Raw genomic sequence first — 20,876 nt, 5'->3', positions numbered from 1 at the left:
TGGAGGGAGATTCACTGGTTCTGGATCTGCTCAGAACCAAGGTTATTATGGTTAATGAAAACTGAGGAAATGACGAAAACTAGAATTGTAAAAACATTTTCGTTAACTGAAATAAATAAAAATTATAATTAAAAGAAAAAAATGATAACTAACTGAAACTGTATTGTGTGCTTACAAAACTAACTAAAACATGTAAAAATTATGGATAAAATTGCCTTCGTTTTCATCTTTGTCAACGTTGGATTGATACAAAATCGATTTATTTCCCTCAAGCAATTTTAGCTAGCGGCACCATATGATATTTAAGGGTCTGTCACTTGTGGTTTCCAGTCGTCTTCTGGTCCCCACTCTACCTGGAAACATGGAGACTAAAGATGGGAGAAAGCAGCAGAGTCCTGTCTGGGATTTATTTGAATACGATGATGAAGAAGAGAAAAGATATAAAAAAAAAATACAAAAAAAACCCTAAAACTAAGCATTTAGAAAATAAGAAAACTAATAAAAACTAGAAAACCTGCTCTAAAAACTAATTAAAACGAACTGAAATAGAGGAAAAATATGTCAAAACTAAATAAAACTAAACTATAATGAAAAATCCAAAATTATTATAACCTTGCTCAGAACAACAACAACCATCACAAAGGATGACAAAAGAAAACAAACCTGCGCTGACGTGAACAGAATGTTCTTGGATTGTTCCCGTGCCTTCAAAACTGTCCATCCTCCCACTGAGGAAAACTCCAAAGGACACAGATAAATGTGTCCTCTGTCTCCCAAACCACCAACTATTCATCATCCTGGTAAAGTGTGTCTGTGGGACAGCCCTGGGGTTCCACAGGGACGTGTCCTGGCTCCCCTCCTGTTCACAGTGGACTTTAAGTACATTCTGAGTCCTGCCACATCCAGAACATTCTGATGACACAGCTGTTCTGGTCAGTACCAGGGACGGACAGGAAGGACCACAAGCCCCGCCTCCAACGGAACACCTCCAAAAACAAAAGACATGGTGTCGGATTTCAGAGTCTGAACCCCATCTTCAGCCAGTCCACATTTGTGGGGTGGACCCTGAATGTTAACTTACATCTGCACTACCTGGACCACATAGACTGGACTATGATCAGACCTGGACCCTCCTCCTTTATCCTCCATCACTGACACTAACGTTCACCTGAACCCGACTGTCGACACTCTGTGAATTCACCATCATCACTATGCACTGGGCTGCCGTAAGCCTGACAGATTCATGGGGCCCAGCATTTGTGTGTGTGTGTGTGTGGGGGGGGGGCAAAGAGCAGTGGAGGGGGTCCAGTGGGTCCAGGTTAGAATCTGGGAACATTTGGTGTAAGATCGACTAAATAATAGAGGAACAGAAGCAGAGAGGTGGACGATGGAAGGATGGAAAGGTTCCCTTTAGTTTCACACCAGCATTAGTTATGTTAGTTATGGACCCCCACATATATAACTGCCCCCCCACGCCCCACCCCCCACCCCCCACAAAAAAACAAAACAAAACACCCCCCCCACCCCACCCCCGTTTTCTTTTCCTTTTTTTTTTTTGGGACAAATTGCCCCCTGCTTATATGTACATATGTGTAGAGACCTGGTCCGGTTTTCCTTGAGGACCTGGTCTGGGTTTCCCTGTGGACCTGGTCTGGGTTTCTCTGTGGACCTGGTCTGGGTTTCCCTGTGGACCTGGTCTGGGTTTCCCTGTGGACCTGGTCTGGGTTTCCCTGTGGACACTCATATCGTTTGTATGTTGAGTTCATGCTGAGGTCGAAACAGACACATGTAGGTGTATTTAAAGCCTCACTACAGCCTCCTCCTCCTCCTCCTCCTCCTCTTCCTCTTCCTTCTTCCTCTTCCTCCTCCTCTTCTTCCTCCTCCTCCTCCTCCTTCTTCTTCCTCTTCCTCCTCCTCTTCTTCCTCCTCCTCCTCCTCTTCTTCCTCCTCCTCCTCCTCCTTCTTCTTCCTCTTCCTCCTCCTCTTTCTCTTCCTCCTTCTTCCTCCTCTTCTTCCTCCTCCTCCTCTTCCTTCTTCCTCTTCCTCCTCCTCTTCCTCCTCCTCTTCTTCCTCCTCTTCCTTCTTCCTCTTCCTCCTCCTCTTCCTCCTCCTCTTCTTCCTCCTCTTCCTTCTTCCTCTTCCTCCTCCTCTTCCTCCTCCTCTTCTTCCTCCTCCTCCTCCTCCTCCTCTTCCTCCTCCTCTTCTTCCTCCTCCTCCTCTTCCTTCTTCCTCTTCCTTCTTCCTCTTCCTCCTCCTCTTTCTCTTCCTCCTCCTCTTCTTCCTCCTCCTCCTCTTCCTTCTTCCTCTTCCTCCTCCTCTTCCTCCTCCTCTTCTTCCTCCTCCTCCTCTTCTTCCTCTTCCTCTCTCTTCCTCCTCCTCTTCTTCCTCCTCTCTCCCTCTCCTCTCTTCCTCCTCCTCTTCTTCCTCTTCCTCCTCCTCTTCTTCCTCTTCCTCCTCCTCTTCCTCCTCCTCTTCTTCCTCTTCCTCCTCCTCTTCCTCCTCCTCTTCTTCCTCTTCCTCCTCCTCTTCCTCCTCCTCTTCTTCCTCCTCCTCCTCTTCTTCCTCTTCCTCCTCCTCTTCCTCCTCCTCTTCTTCCTCTTCCTCCTCCTCATCTTCCTCCTCCTCTTCTTCCTCCTCCTCCTCCTCCTCTTCCTCCTCCTCTTCTTCCTCCTCCTCCTCTTCTTCCTCCTGATGAACCACTCTGTAAATGTGTCTAATGTTATCGACTCCAGTAGTTATACTATTCTTTTGTCTTTTTTCTTCAGATCAGCTGTAGTTTTCAGACGTTACCTGCTTGACACTTTCAGCTGTGTCTCCAGTCACTGTTCTTATTGTCTGTGATCAGTTGTTCCTCTCTGGCCCATTTGTCCGTACAGAACCAGTACAGAACCCGTACAGAACTGGGTCAAAGGGCATTTGTCTCCTCTGCTCCTCACACATGGAGTACGTTTGTAAAAGACTGAAAACTGAACTGATCTCCTTAAATGTTTGGAACCCAAACTCAGTCCTACGGTCTAACTCTGTGACTTACACTTGTTCTCCATGGTTTCATTGTCCTGTACGTTCCTCTACGTTCTAACTGTCTGGTGGATTTCCTGTTGCCTCTTGGTCTGGACTCCCTTGAAAAACAGGTTCTTATGCTGCGTTCCAGGCTGGTTTTTGAGCCCGTACGTCATGACTTCAAACTACGACTCACGACTTTGTAATGTTCCAGGTAAGCCACGCCAAACTGCCTGAGCGCAAGGAATTGTGGGAGCTAGATATAAACAAACCAACATGGTGGACCGTACGTTCTGCTCATTTACAATCATTTCTGTCGCCAAAGGTGTTTGTTCTTTGCTTATTTGAGGGAAGCAGAGGAAGAAAAACAGCGGATAAGGCAAGAGAAGCTGTTCTACCTTTCATGTTATTTGTATATTTGGATACATATTTGGTATTAATTACCTCCACCAGAAGGTATTGTGATCACTTTGCTTTGTTAGTTAGTTAGTTTGTTAGTTAGTAGATAACAAGTTATGGAGTGCTTTTCTTGTTTATTCTTGCACTTGTTGGGCTGAAAACTAGCTAACACTAGAGCAGTTTCTGATTATGCAGAACATTTGCAGATAAATAACATCAGAGCAATACCTTGTTTTAATAAACTATCAGCATAAACACCACATCCATGGGGGGACGCCATTGCTACGTGATGTCAGAACTCGGAACTGGGAGACCATGGATCTAGTATGAGTTCAGGGGTGGGAAGTCACAGGTTTGACTGACATTCCAGTGCATTTTCACTGGTAGAAGGATGGAAAAACATGAGTTTCGGGTTGCCTGGAACGCAGCATTAATCTCAGTAGGATCTGTTTTTCCAGGTTACATAAAATATAAGTAATTTTCATTTTTCATGATTTCCTGTTTTTTTGCACTAAACCAAACAGACAAATGTGTGGTTGTCCTTATTTATAGTTTTATGTTTGTTCTTATTTTACTTTTAGATCCAACTGTTCTGTGAGTGGAACCTGAACCTCCATGAGTCCGACCCCTGGTTTAAAGGATGGACCTGTTTTCAGGTTTTATTCCGTTGGCTGCTTCTGTTCAGGACATCGTGGTCGTCGCGGTCACTGTTTGGTATTTACCGCTGACATCAGGAAGCAGTTTGTGAACATGTGGAGCTGAAGGAGAGTGAACGCATCGGCAGAACTGAACCGCAGAGCTGCTTCCTGTTAGGGTTTAGTGTGTTTACATCCGCAACACAATCTAGTCCAGACACACAAACACAAACGTACACAAAGAAACAAACGCAGACACAGGAATGTGGACGCAAACAAACAGGGACGGTGAGTGTGGGACCGAGCAGGACGTGGACGACAAGACCAAACAAGAGGACACGAGACGAAGGAGACGCATCCAGGACAACAGAAGGACTGGACAGGAAGTCAGAGGGACAGGAGGACTGGAAGACGTACAAGAAAGAACCAGAACCAGGACCAGGACCAGAACCAGAACCAGGACCAGATCTGTTGCAGTCTCAGAATTCAAGAACATCCCCATGCACTGGGGTGCTGTGAAGGGGGGGTTAAACCTGACAAATTCACGGGGCCCAGCATTTGTGGGAGGGCATAGAGCAGAGGAGGGGGTCCAATGGGTCCAGGTTAGAAGGTAGGAACATTTGGTGTAAGATCTGCTGAATAATAGAGGAACAGAAGCAGAGAGGTGGACGATGAAAGGATGGACAGCCTCGCTGTGGTTTCACAGCAGCATTAGTTATGGACCCCACCCCCATGTACAGAACTGCAAGTAACTGCATGTAAATGCGCCACATGTCCCTGTCCATCTGTCCCTGGCTGTGGTTCCACACACCTCCTGCTTCTTCCTGTTCCTGCTTCAGTCCTGGACCTTAAACTGATCCTGAATCTGCTCTTTTTAATGACTCCACTGGACAAACTCTGTCCAACTGGTACTTCACCCATGTCCTCGCCAACAACCATAAAATAACACTTGGACCTAAAGTGCAGCTCAGAACTCGCCTCCTGCTTCACCTACATCCCCCCCCCCCCACACACACACACACACACCTCCTGTGAACACTTCACTGACTGTTGGAAATCTCTGAACCTTCTTCCCTAATGAGGAAAAGAGCAGATTTGAGCAGCGTCCATCCCATAATATCCAGTATATTTCAATGTTTCCAGTATGGTTCCAGTATATAGTATTCTCTAATAGAATTTTACACTTTACAACATATTTATTAATGAATTTTTTTAACCCTTAAAGACCCAAATGTCCACCTTTAACCCTTAAAAACCCAAACGTCCACCTTTAACCCTTAAAAAAGCCAAACGTCCACCTTTAACCCTTAAAAACCCAAACGTCCACCTTTAACCCTTAAAAAAGCCAAACGTCCACCTTTAACCCTTAAAAACCCAAACGTCCACCTTTAACCCTTAAAAACCCAAACGTCCACCTTTAACCCTTACAGACCCAAACGTCCACCTTTAACCCTTAAAGCACCAAACGTCCACCTTTAACCCTTAAAGCACCAAACGTCCACCTTTACCCTAAACCATCTACTGATCTAAACTGTTTAATTCCTGTTGATCCACTAATCCTATCAATCCATGTCAATAACTGGTGTAAAATACAGTTCTTCATCTTTTCATGGTCATCAGATATGACTGTGTGTTTGTGTGTGTGTGTGTGTGTGTGTGTGTGTGTGTGTGTGTTTGTATGTGTGTGTTTTCTACTCTGTGTGTTTGTCCATAAACAGGCCTGTCCAGTCGTAGGTCTGTGCATGTGCTTAACCCAGTGTTATTTCTGCTGGTGGATCCAGACCAAACGGATCTGCAGGAGGTCGAGCAGCAGCTGCAGATGTTCAGCCAAAGGTAATATTCCCTGGAAGGAGCTGAGTGAATAATGAGGAGGCTGTGCTCTTAGTTCTGTGTCTAAACCCAGAGTGTGATAAGGTCTGTGCATGCTTCGTAAACCTGGACCTCAGCACCTGTTCCATCTACTGTCTGGAACACCTCCATCCTTCTACACCCACCGCTTCCTCCAACCTCCAACACATGCTGCTTTGCTCAAAACTCCATGTCTTATAGCTGCAAAGTATTCTGGTCAATTTTCTGCTCCTGTGGGTGAAGTAAATTGATCTCTGTGCCTCGTCGGTGATAGATTTCTTCCTGTGTGTTGCACAAACATTCCACTGTGATTTTAAGGCTGTGAAGCTCCATTAAACAGAGGAAATACCGACCTGTTCTAACATTAGCATTAACCCTCCGGTGTCCAGGTGAGTATATTAAACACACTTTAACCCTCTGGTGTCCAGGTGAGTATATTAAACACACTTTAACCCTCCGGTGTCCAGGTGAGTATATTAAACACACTTTAACCCTCCGGGGTCCAGGTGAGTATATTAAACACACTTTAACCCTCTGGTGTCCAGGTGAGTATATAACACACTTTAACCCTCCGGTGTCCAGGTGAGTATATTAAACACACTTTAACCCTCCGGTGTCCAGGTGAGTATATTAAACACACTTTAACCCTCCGGTGTCCAGGTGAGTATATTAAACACACTTTAACCCTCTGGTGTCCAGGTGAGTATATTAAACACACTTTAACCCTCTGGTGTCCAGGTGAGTATATAAAACACACTTTACTCTCCGGTGTCCAGGTGAGTATATTAAACACACTTTACTCTCCGGTGTCCGGGTGAGTATATTAAACACACTTTACTCTCCGGTGTCCGGGTGAGTATATTAAACACACTTAGGTGCCATTAGAACCTGCCTTTGGTACTTTTATTATTATTAATGATACGAGAAAAACAATAATCAAAATGCATAAGATACCAAATTGTACCTTGTTGAGATCACTGAAGGTGTCCCACAAGGTGCAGTATTCAGACCTGTGTTGTTTTTATATAAATGATAAAAACGTTTGGGTCTTTAAGGGTTAAAGGTGGATGTTTGGGTCTTTAAGGGTTAAAGGTGGATGTTTGGGTCTTTAAGGGTTAAAGGTGGATGTTTGGGTCTTTAAGAGTCTTTAAGGGTTAAAGGGGGATGTTTGGGTCTTTAAGGGTTAAAGGGGGACGTTTGGGTCTTTAAGGGTTAAAGGGGGACGTTTGGGTCTTTAAGGGTTAAAGGGGGACGTTTGGGTCTTTAAGGGTTAAAGGTGGACATTTGGGTCTTTAAGGGTTAAAGGGGGACGTTTGGGTCTTTAAGGGTTAAAGGTGGACATTTGGGTCTTTAAGGGTTAAGAAACGTTCGATATATAGAAATGACCTCTGCAGTTCTCTGTACTCAGTGTCAAAGGTCGTTCTGCACAGACTGGTTTAACGTTTGGTCTAAAACCACTTCTGCACCGTAAAATCACCATGTGACCTCCAGCTGTCAGTCAAATGCGGATGGAAACGCCCCCCTGACTCCTCCACCCCAGACGTCCAAACCCTCTTCACTTATAGATGATTCTTTATCCACATGTGACTGTGACGAGGCGTGTGTGGTTCCATAAACTGGGATTTCATTTCCATGTGATGGTTGAACGTCGGCTGGTGGGGCTGATTGTTTTCCCTCTGTTTGGTCGCTGTGGGTTCAACCTCCTCGGTGTTCTGTGTTTTCTCTACTCGCTGCAGGCGTCGACAGCAGATTCATCATCAATGATGGAAAACGTCTCTGAAGTGGAGACTGAACCAGCTGAACAGAAACCACAGACCCACGTCCAGAACAAACACTTCCATCCACAGCTCTTCTCTTCACCTGCTCTGTCCTCTTTTCCTTCTTTACGTTCGGTCATTACCTCCAGCGTCTCCTCTGGTTCGTTTCCTGTCATCTTTCCTTCTCCTCTGCTCTCGTTTCTCTGACACTGAAGAACTTCTAATTAAATACACTTTTACTTCTCAGCACCGACCGGTTTCAGAAACACGACGTCAGCGAAAACCCCAGCTCAGTGTCCTCACACTGACTGTAAGTCTGTGTTAATGTGACGAGGAGGATAAAGCCGAGCTGCTCACGTCCACCACACTGACCGGCTTTATTCAACCGCTCCACATTCAGACGTCATACAAGTTTTCACACTTCCATATCCATGTCCTTTCCTGTCGAAAATCTCACTAATGCCGCGTTTCCACTACGTGGTATCGGCTCGACTCAGCTCGGCCTTTTTGCGTTTCCATTATGAAAAAGGACCTGGAATCTGGTACCCGGTACTAGTTTTTTGGTATCACCTCCACAGAGGTTCCAGGACTGGGGACCAGATACTAAAATGTGATGTGTAAACACTGCAGACCACTGATTGGTCAGAGTCGTCTATGTGACCTGCAGTTTTACAAAAAACAGATGCAGAAGTTGACAGTAAATCTGTCAGTAGGTTAATCCACATGATGACAGTCTGTAAAACTACACCATGGTTTGTCCAGGAGGTTCAGACGTAAAAATTCAGCATGAGCTTGACGAGACAACACGCAACGAGTGAGTTTATCAGCAACTCTCTGAGCAGACGACATGGAAGTAACGCGCCGCACCGCTATGACGTTCAGGTACTGTAAAGTCAGTAGTATCCTGTAATAGAAACAGTCTCAGGAATAGGACCTGGTACCAGAGTCGAGTTGAGCCGGTTCCACGTAGTGGAAACGTGGCATAAAACACCAATAAAAGTCATAAAAATCTTCCATCTCTCTCTCACCAACTGCACTCTGCTGCTCTATGCTCCGCCCACTTCCACATATGACTTCCTATCTGTGATCAATAGGAACTAGACTGATATCTGGAACCAATTACATGTTAAAAACCATTAACATATGGACCAGTAGAAGGAAAGGAACATTTAGAATATTTTAAAAGTTTGTCAAAAATTCCAAAACCTCAAGTTCTCCAAACTTGTCGACATTGTCCCAAAGAAAATCCACATAAAATTAGATAAACTGCATAAATGACATAAAACCCACATATTCCACCACATAATCAAGGGTTTTAGACTGTAGTTTTCTGTCTTTTATACCATATGTCCCAAAAAAATTACAATCGGACTTTCCACATTGATAAACACAGTCAATCAATCTAAATGCTATTTCAGGACATGAACCTATCACTTATTACCTCCATCTTACAGAAAACCCCACAGAGAAATATGGATCTGTCTAAAGCGTGTCAGACGTCCCTTCCCTCCAAGTTTTGTAGGAGACCTGTTGTGTTGACGCCGTACAAATACGAAGGTGTTCACTGTGTTCTCGCACAAAAATATCTGGGTTTTTTTTGGACACTTAATTACCTAGGAGGTTATGTTTTTGTCGGTGTTGGTTTGTTTGTCAGTCTGTTTTGTGTGCAGGATAACTCAAAAAGTTATGGACGGATTTGGATGAAAATTTCAGGAAATGTTGATACTGGCACAAGGAACAAATGATTCAATTTTGGTGGTGATCGGGGGTGGTGGGGGGGCACACTGATCTGCCTTGACAGAGGTCTTCGCTCTCCGAGTGCTTCTAGTTTTTATTAGTTATTGTAACATTTTGTTACACAAAACATAATAAACAAAACAAAACAAACAACATTTGGCAATAGATAATAGTTTCAATCCAAAAGTAAAATAATAATGGCTACAGTCATGCAGCAGCAATCAAGTTAGATAATCAAATTTGAGCAGCAGTTCTAACGACACTCTCAGGACTATGTGACAAACCACACATTAACTGTCTTTAAAGAAACTAATCCATCTGTTCCACCTTCTCATGTATACATCAGTTTGCAGCCTCAGCATAAACGTAAATCTCTCCATCCTGTGAATTTCATCCACCACTTTCATCCAGTCCTCCAGCACCGGAGGCTCAAGTTGAAGCCACCTTTGAGTGATTGTTTGTTTTTTTTTTGCTGCAGCACCAAAAATTTTTAGGATGTATTTTTCATTTATTGTCAAATCATCAGGAAGATCTCCTAACAAAAGTGGAAGAGTAGGTTGTTGCAATTTAAACCCAAAATCTGTTCTATTTTTTATTCCAACATCTTTCCAAAAAGTTGTAATTACAAAAATATCTGTTTTGAAAGTGACTGTTTCAATTCATCTACAGCTAATGAAATGAGTAATGAATTACATCAAAAAGGAAGCAGATTTCTGAATAAGGTGCAAAAATGAATGATTAAAGAAAGATCTTAAATTATCAACTCATGGAAGCCTCACACCAGTTCACACCACTGATATAATGTTATGAACAGAAGTTAAGTTCATTCAGATTTTCATTCATATGGACGCCAAGAACGTCCAAGTAGAAACCAACCCATGACATGTTTTACACAGACCCACATTTCTGTGACACTGAACCAAATTAAATGGGTTTTTCTGTAAAATGGAGGAAATGAGTTCTAGTTTCATATCCTTAAAGAGCATTTAGATATTCTGAAAGTTATTAATGCGCAAAGTCCGATTGTAATTTTTTGGAGGACATATGGTACAGCTGAGACAGAAAAGACTCCAGTGATTGAACAGCTGTTAAAATGTCCACATGGTCCATGGTCCACATGGTCCACATGGTCCATGGTCCATGGTTTTCTTCCACCAGTTTCATCTCTGAGAACGACCTTTGGTAAAATCCCATTTGAACATCCAGAACCCAGACTCAGATCCAGCTCAAAGTGAGTCACGCTGTTGTAAAAGTGTCTGCTCTCAGTCGGAAACACCTTCAGTTAGTCTGGAGACGATATATTTAGAGCTGCCCCCCCCCCCCCTCCCCCAAAGGAACAGACAGGAGGCAATGACTCCTGAATGACATAGAGATGGAGGATGATGATGGAGGAGGAGGAGGATGAAGATGTTCATTTACAGATGAATGCAAACGTTTGGACACAAATGGAACCATTCAAAGTGTCAAAGTGTAGAAAAGACGAGAATAGAACCAACAACATGTCAACAACAAAGACAGATTAGAACCTATAAATACTAGTGTGCCCCCCCCCCCCCCCCCCACCCACACACACACACACACACACACACACACACACACACACATAAAGGACTTCAGCTGACTCTCCCATTCCTTTTACTACAGACGTCTCCTTCTGTGATAGAACTAGAACCACAGCAGATCTCTGTTCAGATCTACACTTGGACGTTAATGACCCTATCTTCTTATTTCTACTGTTGGTTCTGGATGGATGTGTTGTTTTTGGATCAATCCCACCTCACCCCTTGGACACCCCCCCCCCCATTTTGTGTGTTTTTACGTGAAGGGGTAGGGGTGTACCAATTCTCAATGAGTTGGAGGGGAGGGGGTAAGGGGGAGGGGTAAGGGGTGGGAGTAAGGGGGAGGGGTAAGGTGTAGCCGTAAGGGGGAGGGGTAAGGGGGACAGGTAAGGTGTAGCGGTAAGGGGGAGGGGTAAGGGGTGGGGGTAAGGGGGAATCTTGTTGATTTGTTTGGGTTCTTTTCATTCTGTTGTTTTCATCTTGTTGCGTCCTGTCCATCATCCTCGTTTTCTTGTGTTCCATCGTGTGTTTATTCGTAAATTTTCCCGTCGTCGTCCAGTCACTGTTACGGTTTCATCTGTTTACGTTAAATTCTCATGTTCTAAAAGCAGAAAAATGCTAAATAAACGTAGCACATTTCACTCCATATTCCACACAAACGTCTGTCGATCAGAGAAACATGAACCCAGTCTGATCCTGAATGAAGGAGTAACACCTGTTGCATCCTGGGAAAACACACAGGTCACAGGTTCAGTAGTGCTGATAGACTGACCCAGGATCGGTGGGTGTGTTCACCAGAGTCAGACAAACACACTCTGCACATCTGGATCTGTGCGTACACATGTGCCCCCCCCCCATCCCCCCCTGAGTCCTGGCCTGTATCTCAGACGTGTTAATCTCCGGCTGCAGATCTTAATGAGCTTCGATCCGTTGCCTCCGTTCACGTCTGTGACTGAACCCATGTCGTCATCATCGCTTTCATCTGCTTCTTGTCCTCATTTTCAACCAACGATCGTAAACAGACGACGACAAACGCAGATTAGCATTTAACTCCACAAATGATAACATTATCACTGTCATGGATTTGGGCTGTTTTATCAGTTTATGGTGGATTTTTGGGAGTTCGGACTCAAAAAAAACCATAACCTCCTAATATCTATGATTTCTTTTGGAGAAAAATGGACACTAAAGGCCAGCACAACCCTTCTAAAAACAGTTTTTATCCCAGGGCCATGATTGCACTGAATACTGCTGGACATTAATTAATTGTGTGGAAAGCAGAATGTTGTCCAGAGTATATGATGATGTTTTATGAGTCTTTTATACTTCTACTAACACTCTTTTTTATGCTGCTTTAAAAAAAAAAAAAAAAAAAAAAAAAAAAACCTATTTATGCTGTCAGGGTTCTTCTTTTATATTTTAGTTTTATACTCTTTTATATGCATTATTTATACTTTTTTTTATGGCACCTAGGATGATTGCACTTTTTGTTCTATTCTATTCTATTCTATTCTATTCTATTCTATTCTATTCTATTCTATTCTAAAACAAACAGTCAACCCTTATCTATGACTGATACTCCACCTGTTTAACTTCACAACTGAACCTTTACTGTCTATTTATAGTCTCCTCAACCTCCTGCTGTTTATACTTACATATAAACTGAGGCAGAATAGTGTTAAAATTGCACTTATTTTTCTTCAGACATCTCAGGTTATTCATGTTATTCAGATTTTGAAGGAAACTGTGTAGATGTAAAAACTTTCTTAATACAAGTAGACTTTTTTCATAGTTATTATTGTACTGGTTCCGGTCCACTTTAGATCATATTGGGCTGGAAATAGAACCTGAACTAACATGAGTTGACCCCCCTGCCTGAACCGTCCAACCCCCTCCCCGCTGACGCCGTCCCATCAGCTGTTTTTAAGAACCTGCAGAACATCAGCATCACTTTCTTCAGTGTTTCAGAGAAGAAAACGGAGCAGAGGCTAGAAAACGACAATCTGTCCTGATTGTAATGAGCTAGAAAAGCAGATTTACAGGCAGTAAATGTCCGTTTATGACCACTGTGTGTGTGTGTGTGTGTGTGTGTGTGTGTGTGTGTGTGTGTGCATGTGTGTGAGTGTGTGAGTCAGTGAGAATTGGCAGGAAAATGAAAATGAAACAGTACACCGTAAAAAAGGTCTGCACAAAAATAAGACAATTCAACTCATTATTGGTTCAAATGTCTTATTTCAAGTACAATTATGTGTCAGTGCAGAAAGAAAATGACACTTATCAAATTTTATTAAAATAAGAAAATAGTATCTAAGAATTATGAAATAACATTCTTATGCATTAAAACCTCCCGGTCCAAACATGTGGTGTCATTTCCATAAAATGATTTGTCCAGCTGTTTCTTTTGTAGATGTTGTTCAGATCGGGAACACAGTGAACAGATGGATTTGGTTCATTTGTGTCGTCTGCGTTTATTCTAATCCAGTGTTTTTCAACCTTTTTTGGCTTGTGACCCCATTTTAACATTACAAATGACTGGTGACCCCAGAAGAGACATTTTTTTTGCTAAAATTAATTTGTTTTTAATTATGTAATAGTTTGCTATACTATGTTGCAAATAAACATTAATTTTAGAGGACATTTTGTCATATACTGTCTATTATTATGGACACAGGCAGTAAATCCAGGTGTAGATTACTGCACAAAGGGAGAATTGGATTTTCCTTGGTCAGGATCTGTCCAGTCAGTCCAGCTGTGATTTACAAGGAGGACAGTTAATACTGAACAAACAAGAACTGAAACTATGAATTATGAAAGAGCTGCAGCATCTGAAACTGACCACAGTGAACATTTGACACATAAACAGAACCACAGTGCTGCAGTTTCACACTCAGTTTGTCATGTCTTTTATGGATTGGGATTATCTCTGTCAACTCACCATATATGTTTTATTAGTACGTTTTTCTAAATTTTTTATCAATTACTAGAAATTTCAGGTGACCCCATATGAATTCCAGGCGACCCCACGTGGGGTCCCGACCCCAAGGTTGAAAAACACTGTTCTAATCCTTTAATGTTGGACTTTTAGTTGAATCTGTTGGACACAGTCCTGTTTGACCAGTAACTGTGGGTGTGGTTTAACTGTGGGTGTGGTTTAACTGTAGGTGTGGTTTAACTGTGGGTGTGGTTTAACTGTAGGTGTGGTTTAACTGTGGGTGTGGTTTAACTGTAGGTGTGGTTTAACTGTGGGTGTGGTTTAACTGTAGGTGTGGTTTAACTGTGGGTGCGGTTTAACTGTAGGTGTGGTTTAACTGTGGGTGTGGTTTAATTGTAGGTGTGGTTTAACTGTGGGTGCGGTTTAACTGTAGGTGTGGTTTAACTGTGGGTGTGGTTTAACTGTGGGTGTGGTTTAAATGTAGGTGTGGTTTAACTGTGGGTGTGGTCAGTAGTTTATATAAAAGCACCAAAGAAAACCACCACATGTTTGTGTTCAAAATGACACGACTTACGATCCAACAGAGAACGTGTCACTGACATGTTCTGAACAGGTTATTGCGGAGAACCTTTCCCATTGACAGAACATGCTGCTGATATTGATACTCATACAAACTAAGGCACACCCCCTCTTTTGGTGTCAGCCCCCCTCCCTAGTTTTCTCGTTCCAAACGCCCCCTGTTGTTGTCCCAACACCCCCTGGGGGGGCCGTCCTGCCCCATTGATAAACACTGAGCTAAACGCTTCTGTACGCCTCGCCTACATTCAAATACAAATCAGTTTTATTCAACCAATCATAATCGGTTCTGCTTATGTCCCTCGAAAACATCGTCACAAACCAATGATTTAAAAACCACTAATGAATCGCACATCTTTATGTCATTCCATAATTTAACCCCAGTAACACAAATACATATTTTTTTTTATATATACTTAACAGCCTTTTGTACGGCAAACATACAAACACCTCTGAAATCAGACCTGATTTACTTCCTGTATTTTCCTTTGTTTGGATACGAACGTTGTTTCCATAGTTTTGTAATAAAACAAGTCATTAAATGTCAAAACATGGGAATTGAGAAACAGTGAAGTTGTGTGCAGAATGGAGGGTTTTGGTGGACTTTTAGGGGGAGTTCTGGTGGACTTATGGGGGGTTCTGGTGGACTTATGGTGGGTTTCGGTGGATTTATGGAGGGTTTTGGTGGACTAATGAGGGATTCTGCTGGCCTTATGGAGGGTTTTGGTGGACTTATAGGGGGTTCTGGTGGACTAATGGAGGGTTTTGGTGGACTTTCGGGGGGTTTCGGTGGCCTTATGGAGGGTTCTGGTGGACTTATGGGGGGTTTTGGTGGACTTATGGGGGGTTTTGGTGGACTTATGGGGGGTTCTGGTGGACTCATGGGGGGTTTCGGTGGACTTATGGAGGGTTTTGGTGGATTTATGGGGGGTTTTGGTGGACTAATGGGGGATTTTGTTGGACTTGATAGGGGTTTGGTGGACTAATGGATGGTTCTGGTGGACTTATGGAGGATTTTGGTGGACTTATGGGGGGTTTTGGTGGACTTATGGGGGGTTCTGGTGGACTAATGGAGGGTTTTGGTGGACCTATTGAGGGTTTTGGTGGACTTACAGGTGGTTCTGGTGGACTAATGGAGGATTTTGTTGGACTAATAGAGGGCTTTGGTGGTCTTATGGAGGGTTTTGGTGGACTTATGGGGGGTTTTGGTGGACTTATGGGGGGTTCTGGTGGACTTATGGGGGGTTCTGGTGGACTTATGGAGGGTTTTGGTGGACTAATGGGGGATTCTGCTGGACTTATGGAGGGTTTTGGTGGACTTATAGGGGGTTCTGGTGGACTAATGGAGGGTTTTGGTGGACTTTCAGGGGGTTTCGGTGGCCTTATGGAGGGCTCTGGTGGACTTATGGGGGGTTTTGGTGGACTTATGGAGGGTTCCGGTGGACTTATGGAGGGTTTTGGTGAACGTGTGGAGGGTTTTGGTGGACTTATGGGGGGTTCTGGTGGACTTATGGGGGGTTTTGGTGGACTAATGGGGGATTTTGTTGGACTTGATAGGGGTTTGGTGGACTAATGGAGGGTTCTGGTGGACTTATGGAGGGTTTTGGTGGACCTATGGAGGGTTTTGGTGGACTTATGGGGGGTTTTGGTGGACTTATGGAGGGTTTTGGTGGACCTATGGAGGGTTTTGGTGGATTAATGGAGAGTTTTGGTGGACTTATGGAGGGTTTTGGTGGACTTATAGGTGGTTCTGGTGGATTAATGGAGGGTTTTGTTGGACTAATGGAGGGCTTTGGTGGTCTTATGGAGGGTTTTGGTGGACCTATGGAGGGTTTTGGTGGACTTATAGGTGGTTCTGGTGGATTAATGGAGGGTTTTGTTGGACTAATGGAGGGCTTTGGTGGTCTTATGGAGGGTTTTGGTGGACCTATGGAGGGTTTTGGTGGACTTATGGGGGGTTCTGGTGGACTAATGGAGGGTTTTGTTGGACTAATGGAGGGCTTTGGTGGTCTTATGGAGGATTCTGGTGGACTTATGCAGGGTTTTGGGGGACCGGACTTACTTGAGGACGTGGGTGGAGCCGTTGATCTGCGTGGCCGTGCACTGGGCGGTGGAACCCAGGATAGACGGGCGGCGGTACCGCTTCCTCCCACAGCACAGGATGATGAGGAAGGCACGGCGGAACGACTTGTTGAGGAAGGCGTAGAGGATGGGGTTGAGCATGGAGTTGATGTACCCCAGCCATAGACAGGCCGCCCACAGCTGGTCCGGCACCGTGTAGTCGATGAACGGGTCCACAATGTTAGTGATGAAGAACGGCGCCCAGCAGAGGCAGAAGCAGCCCATGATGATGCACAGCGTCTTGGCCGCTTTAGTCTCTGTCCGCATGCGGTGGTTCCGCTGGTGGTCGGCCGAGTCCGACGCCGACCCGGCTCCAGAAGAACAGGGGGCGCTGGAGCCGGCACCGCCCGCTCGCTGTAACATGCTAATCTGGCGGGCGTGGGCGCGGGCGGTGACGTAGATCCTCTGGTAGGCCAGCACCATGAGGACCAGGGGGATGTAGAAGGCCACCACGGAGCAGGTCAGCGCGTACGGTTTATTGACCATGAAAACGCACGACGTGGAGTTAGTGCCTTCACTGTGGCTCCGCTGCTCGATCTGCGAAAACAAAACGGTTCAGGTCAGAACTGTGGAACCCTTTGAGGACGACTGTGTCACTGGTGCCACCTTCTGCATTTGAATCAGATGATGAATGTTTTTGTCAGTGAAATGAGGGGCTCTGTCTACAACTAGGCAGGAAGTGAACCCAGACTATCAACAGGATCCAAATGAGTAGAAAGAACCAAAAAGAAGAAGAAGAACATGGACCCACAATGATCTAGAACAACTACAATGGACCAACACATGGAAAATACAGGAAAGGGTGTAAATATAAACTCGTACAGTTTAGTTATGAACATTTACAGAGGGCTTATATAATAAATATGATATAACCCATTTTAAATATTTATTACATATAATTATCTTAATTAATGGACAGATATTGAAAATTAAGTTCTTCCTGAAAAAAGGTGCAAAAGAATTGGGAAAAAAAGACACTTTCTGACACTTTTATTGTAAAACCAACAGAAGTAAATCTCGTCCTGTTATAATGGCTAGTGCTGTTGAAGCTACTTCGCAGGTGTATATTGTGAAGGTGCAGACACACCAACCCGATTTTCGGCTGTCGGTCATCATCGGTCAGTCTGGTGAGGTCAGTCACATGAGTCTGTTTGGTGCGTTCAGTTCAGTCGGTTGTCGTTAATCCTGTGTCCAGTCTTTTTGGCCGATTCAACATGTGTAATCGTCCACTACCAGTTGTTCAGTCGGACCAATCTGATTGGTGGAGGGATAGACCCGGACTAGTGAATGAGTGAAGGAGAAGTTTCCAAGTGAATCCAGTTCTGCCAAAGTACTGCACACTATTGTCTTCTATAAAAGTCCATTCACTGCTCAGATCAGATCTGAAGGAGTGACCGTCAGTGTGGACGATGGACTCCATTCATTCCATCAAGTCAACACTATTAGCATTGTTAGCATGTGCGATAGTGCTATTTCTCCTCAGTTTTCACCAGTGACATCTTTCTTCTTCCACCAATAGAAGCCCTAGAGCTGAAAAACCCCTGGATCTTCTCATTACGAACCATCTGTTCAACAAGTACAGCAACACTGACCCTTCTGGAACTACTGAACGCTGACAACAATGACTGACGGCAGTGAGCTCTGGGTCTACAGAGATGCTCCGTCATTTCCAGGTTTAAGTCTCGTGCAAGTCAAGAACATACGTTTGAGTAGGTAGTCGATTTGATGTGTTCTTCACGCTTTTTTTTCCATGTCTGGGAGACTGGAATGGAGTGATCAGTTGGGAGTACCTTTACTGGTGACAGTCGGGTTGGTGTGTCTTCACCTTTAACCTCTTAAGACCCAGGAAATGTCAGCAAAGTACAAGCTTTTTTTGTTTTTTATTAAATAAGTGCCTGGAAACATCATAATGCAACAGTTTTTTCAGATACAGTTTTTAAAATTTTTATGGAATGTCTTTCGTGGTGGACAGTTTTCTTTTCTTTTTTTTGTATAAATTTGTGAAACTCTTGTCCACAAATGTGGACAGAAAAGCCATAGCCTGGTCTGAGGAGGTTAAACTACAGTCGTTCAAACTAATTCCATTTCTACCTCTGGACAAATGGAGTTTGTAAAACTATGGCTAGAAAACATAGTTTTAGCCACTTCTTTTTTATTTTCAGCGTTTAATTGTGAATGTCCATGTGGTGAACATGAAACCAAATATGGACATGGTTGGAGTGGCATGTGGCTATCGGGGGTGGGGCTGGTGGGAGGGGTGTCCAAGGTGGTGACGACCACATGACATTAGTAATGATCGCACATCTGCGAAGCATTGGAGTGGTGCCAGGACCAGCCAATCAGAGGCAGCGTTGGCTGTGATGTCATGACATGATTCAAAGACATTCAGGAGGAAAGAAAAAGGGACGGTCTGTGTTAAATGGACAAATACTATTTATATACAAACAATAAATCAAAAAAAAAAAAACATTCATTTTATGTTGTTGCCCAAAATAGTGGTTTGCAAATTAAGTAAAAGTGGAAAAAATTACCCAAAAAGTACCTGAGCTACCGGACACAGCACAAAATATGAAGGTAGTTCAACTCCATGGAGTTCAAGTCTCTTCAACACTGGTAATGGGAGTCCACAAACAGTCCATATGTGTGAGCAGCATCGCATACATGATTTAAGTCCATCTGTTGAGTCCAAGAAAGATCTGAACATCTGAGGACACGGACCTCCACAGCATCAGGACCAGAACCATGAGGGGGTTCACTTCTATTAAAATAGGATGTTTCTTTAAATACGAGAACTAAACTAAGTCCAGGACAGACTGAGGACTGGAAGGGTTCAAAAGTGTCTCACGCTGTCCCCGGTCCCTGAACGCCCCTCAGGTCCAGAGGGAGGACCACGTCACCGTTAATCACCTCCAACTCCCCTCTGGGTTTTTATCATGTGGACTCAAGTCTGTGGGAAAGAAAAGGACTGGACTGGACTAGGGCAGGAAGAAGACTCACATCAGACCACAGGAAACCAGACCACTATCAGACCAGTAAACCAGACCACCATGAGACCAGTAAACCAGACCACCATCAGACCAGTAAACCAGACCACCGTCAGACCAGTAAACCAGACCACCATCAGACCAGTAAACCAGATCACAATCAGACCAGTAAACCAGACCACCACCAGACCAGTCAACCAGACCACCATCAGACCAGATCAGCACAGTCACAATAGATGAGTTAATGATGGACAGGTGACAAACATGTGGTCTGTGGGCCAGAACCAGGCCGCCAATGGGTCCAATGGATCCAGTGGGTCCAGTGGGTCTAGTGGTCCAGTGGATCCAATGGTTCCAATGGGTCCAGTGGGTCCAATGGTTCCAGTGGGTCCAGTGGTTCCAGTGGGTCCAATGGGTCCAATGGGTCCAATGGGTCCAGTGGGTCCAGTGGGTCCAGTGGTCCAGTGGGTCCAATGGTTCCATTGGGTCTAATGGCTCCAATGGGTCCAGTGGGTCCAGTGGGTCCAGTGGTCCAGTGGGTCCAATGGTTCCATTGGGTCTAATGGTTCCAATGGGTCCAGTGGGTCCAGTGGGTCCAGTGGGTCCAGTGGTCCAGTGGGTCCAATGGTTCCATTGGGTCTAATGGTTCCAATGGGTCCAGTGGGTCCAGTGGGTCCAGTGGTTCCAGTGGGTCCAATGGGTCCAATGGGTCCAGTGGGTCCAGTGGGTCACATGGGTCACATGTTTTAAAGGGTAGTTTGTTGATGTAAACATTTTCATCATATAATTGTACTTTTTTCACTGTCAAACAGTCGTTTACATTCGTCCTTATTTATCTGTTGTTCTGTTCTTATTGTTCTGGTTCTGATCCACTTTAGATCTGATGGATCTGAATGTGGAACCTGAACTAAACTGACTTTAACATCATTGGTTTAAATGAGTTTAGAACTGCTGTGGTGTTGTGCATTTGTATTGTGTGTTTGTGTTGTGTGTTTGTGTTGTTTGTGCCAGCGTCGACTCAGTGTTCAGAATATTCAACAGCTCTAATGAGACCCACAGAGAGGAGCTGACACTGCTGCATGTGTGTGTGTGTGTGTGTGTGTGTGTGTGTGTGAGTGTGTGTGTGTGTGTGTGTGTGTGTGTGTGTGTGTGTGTCAGTCGGTGGCTGCGGTAAGTTGAGCTGACGTTGGTTGAATGTAGACGTGGGTGAGTGTTTCCACCAAATCCATCTGTAATATTCACTAATAAACACCAGGAGCAGTGATAATGACCTCAGGGTTACCATCGGTTACCATCGGTTACCATCAGTTACTGTCAGTTACCGTCAG

At 44.2% G+C, this 20,876-nt stretch overlaps 1 protein-coding gene across 1 annotated transcript in view; it reads right to left on the bottom strand.

The window, feature by feature from the left end:
* The window catches only part of htr4 (5-hydroxytryptamine receptor 4), a 136,205-nt gene that overhangs the window by 35,607 nt on the left and 79,722 nt on the right, over nucleotides 1–20,876 (bottom strand). The window contains exon 6 of the mRNA XM_030145418.1: nucleotides 16,506–17,101. Within this exon, the coding sequence (XP_030001278.1) occupies nucleotides 16,506–17,101 (596 nt within the window). The remainder of the gene's footprint in view (nucleotides 1–16,505; nucleotides 17,102–20,876) is intronic.

Source organism: Sphaeramia orbicularis, chromosome 10 (genome assembly GCF_902148855.1).
Source record: "Sphaeramia orbicularis chromosome 10, fSphaOr1.1, whole genome shotgun sequence".
Classification (NCBI taxonomy): Eukaryota; Metazoa; Chordata; class Actinopteri; order Kurtiformes; family Apogonidae; genus Sphaeramia; species Sphaeramia orbicularis.
This window is presented reverse-complemented; position numbering and strand designations above follow the sequence as displayed.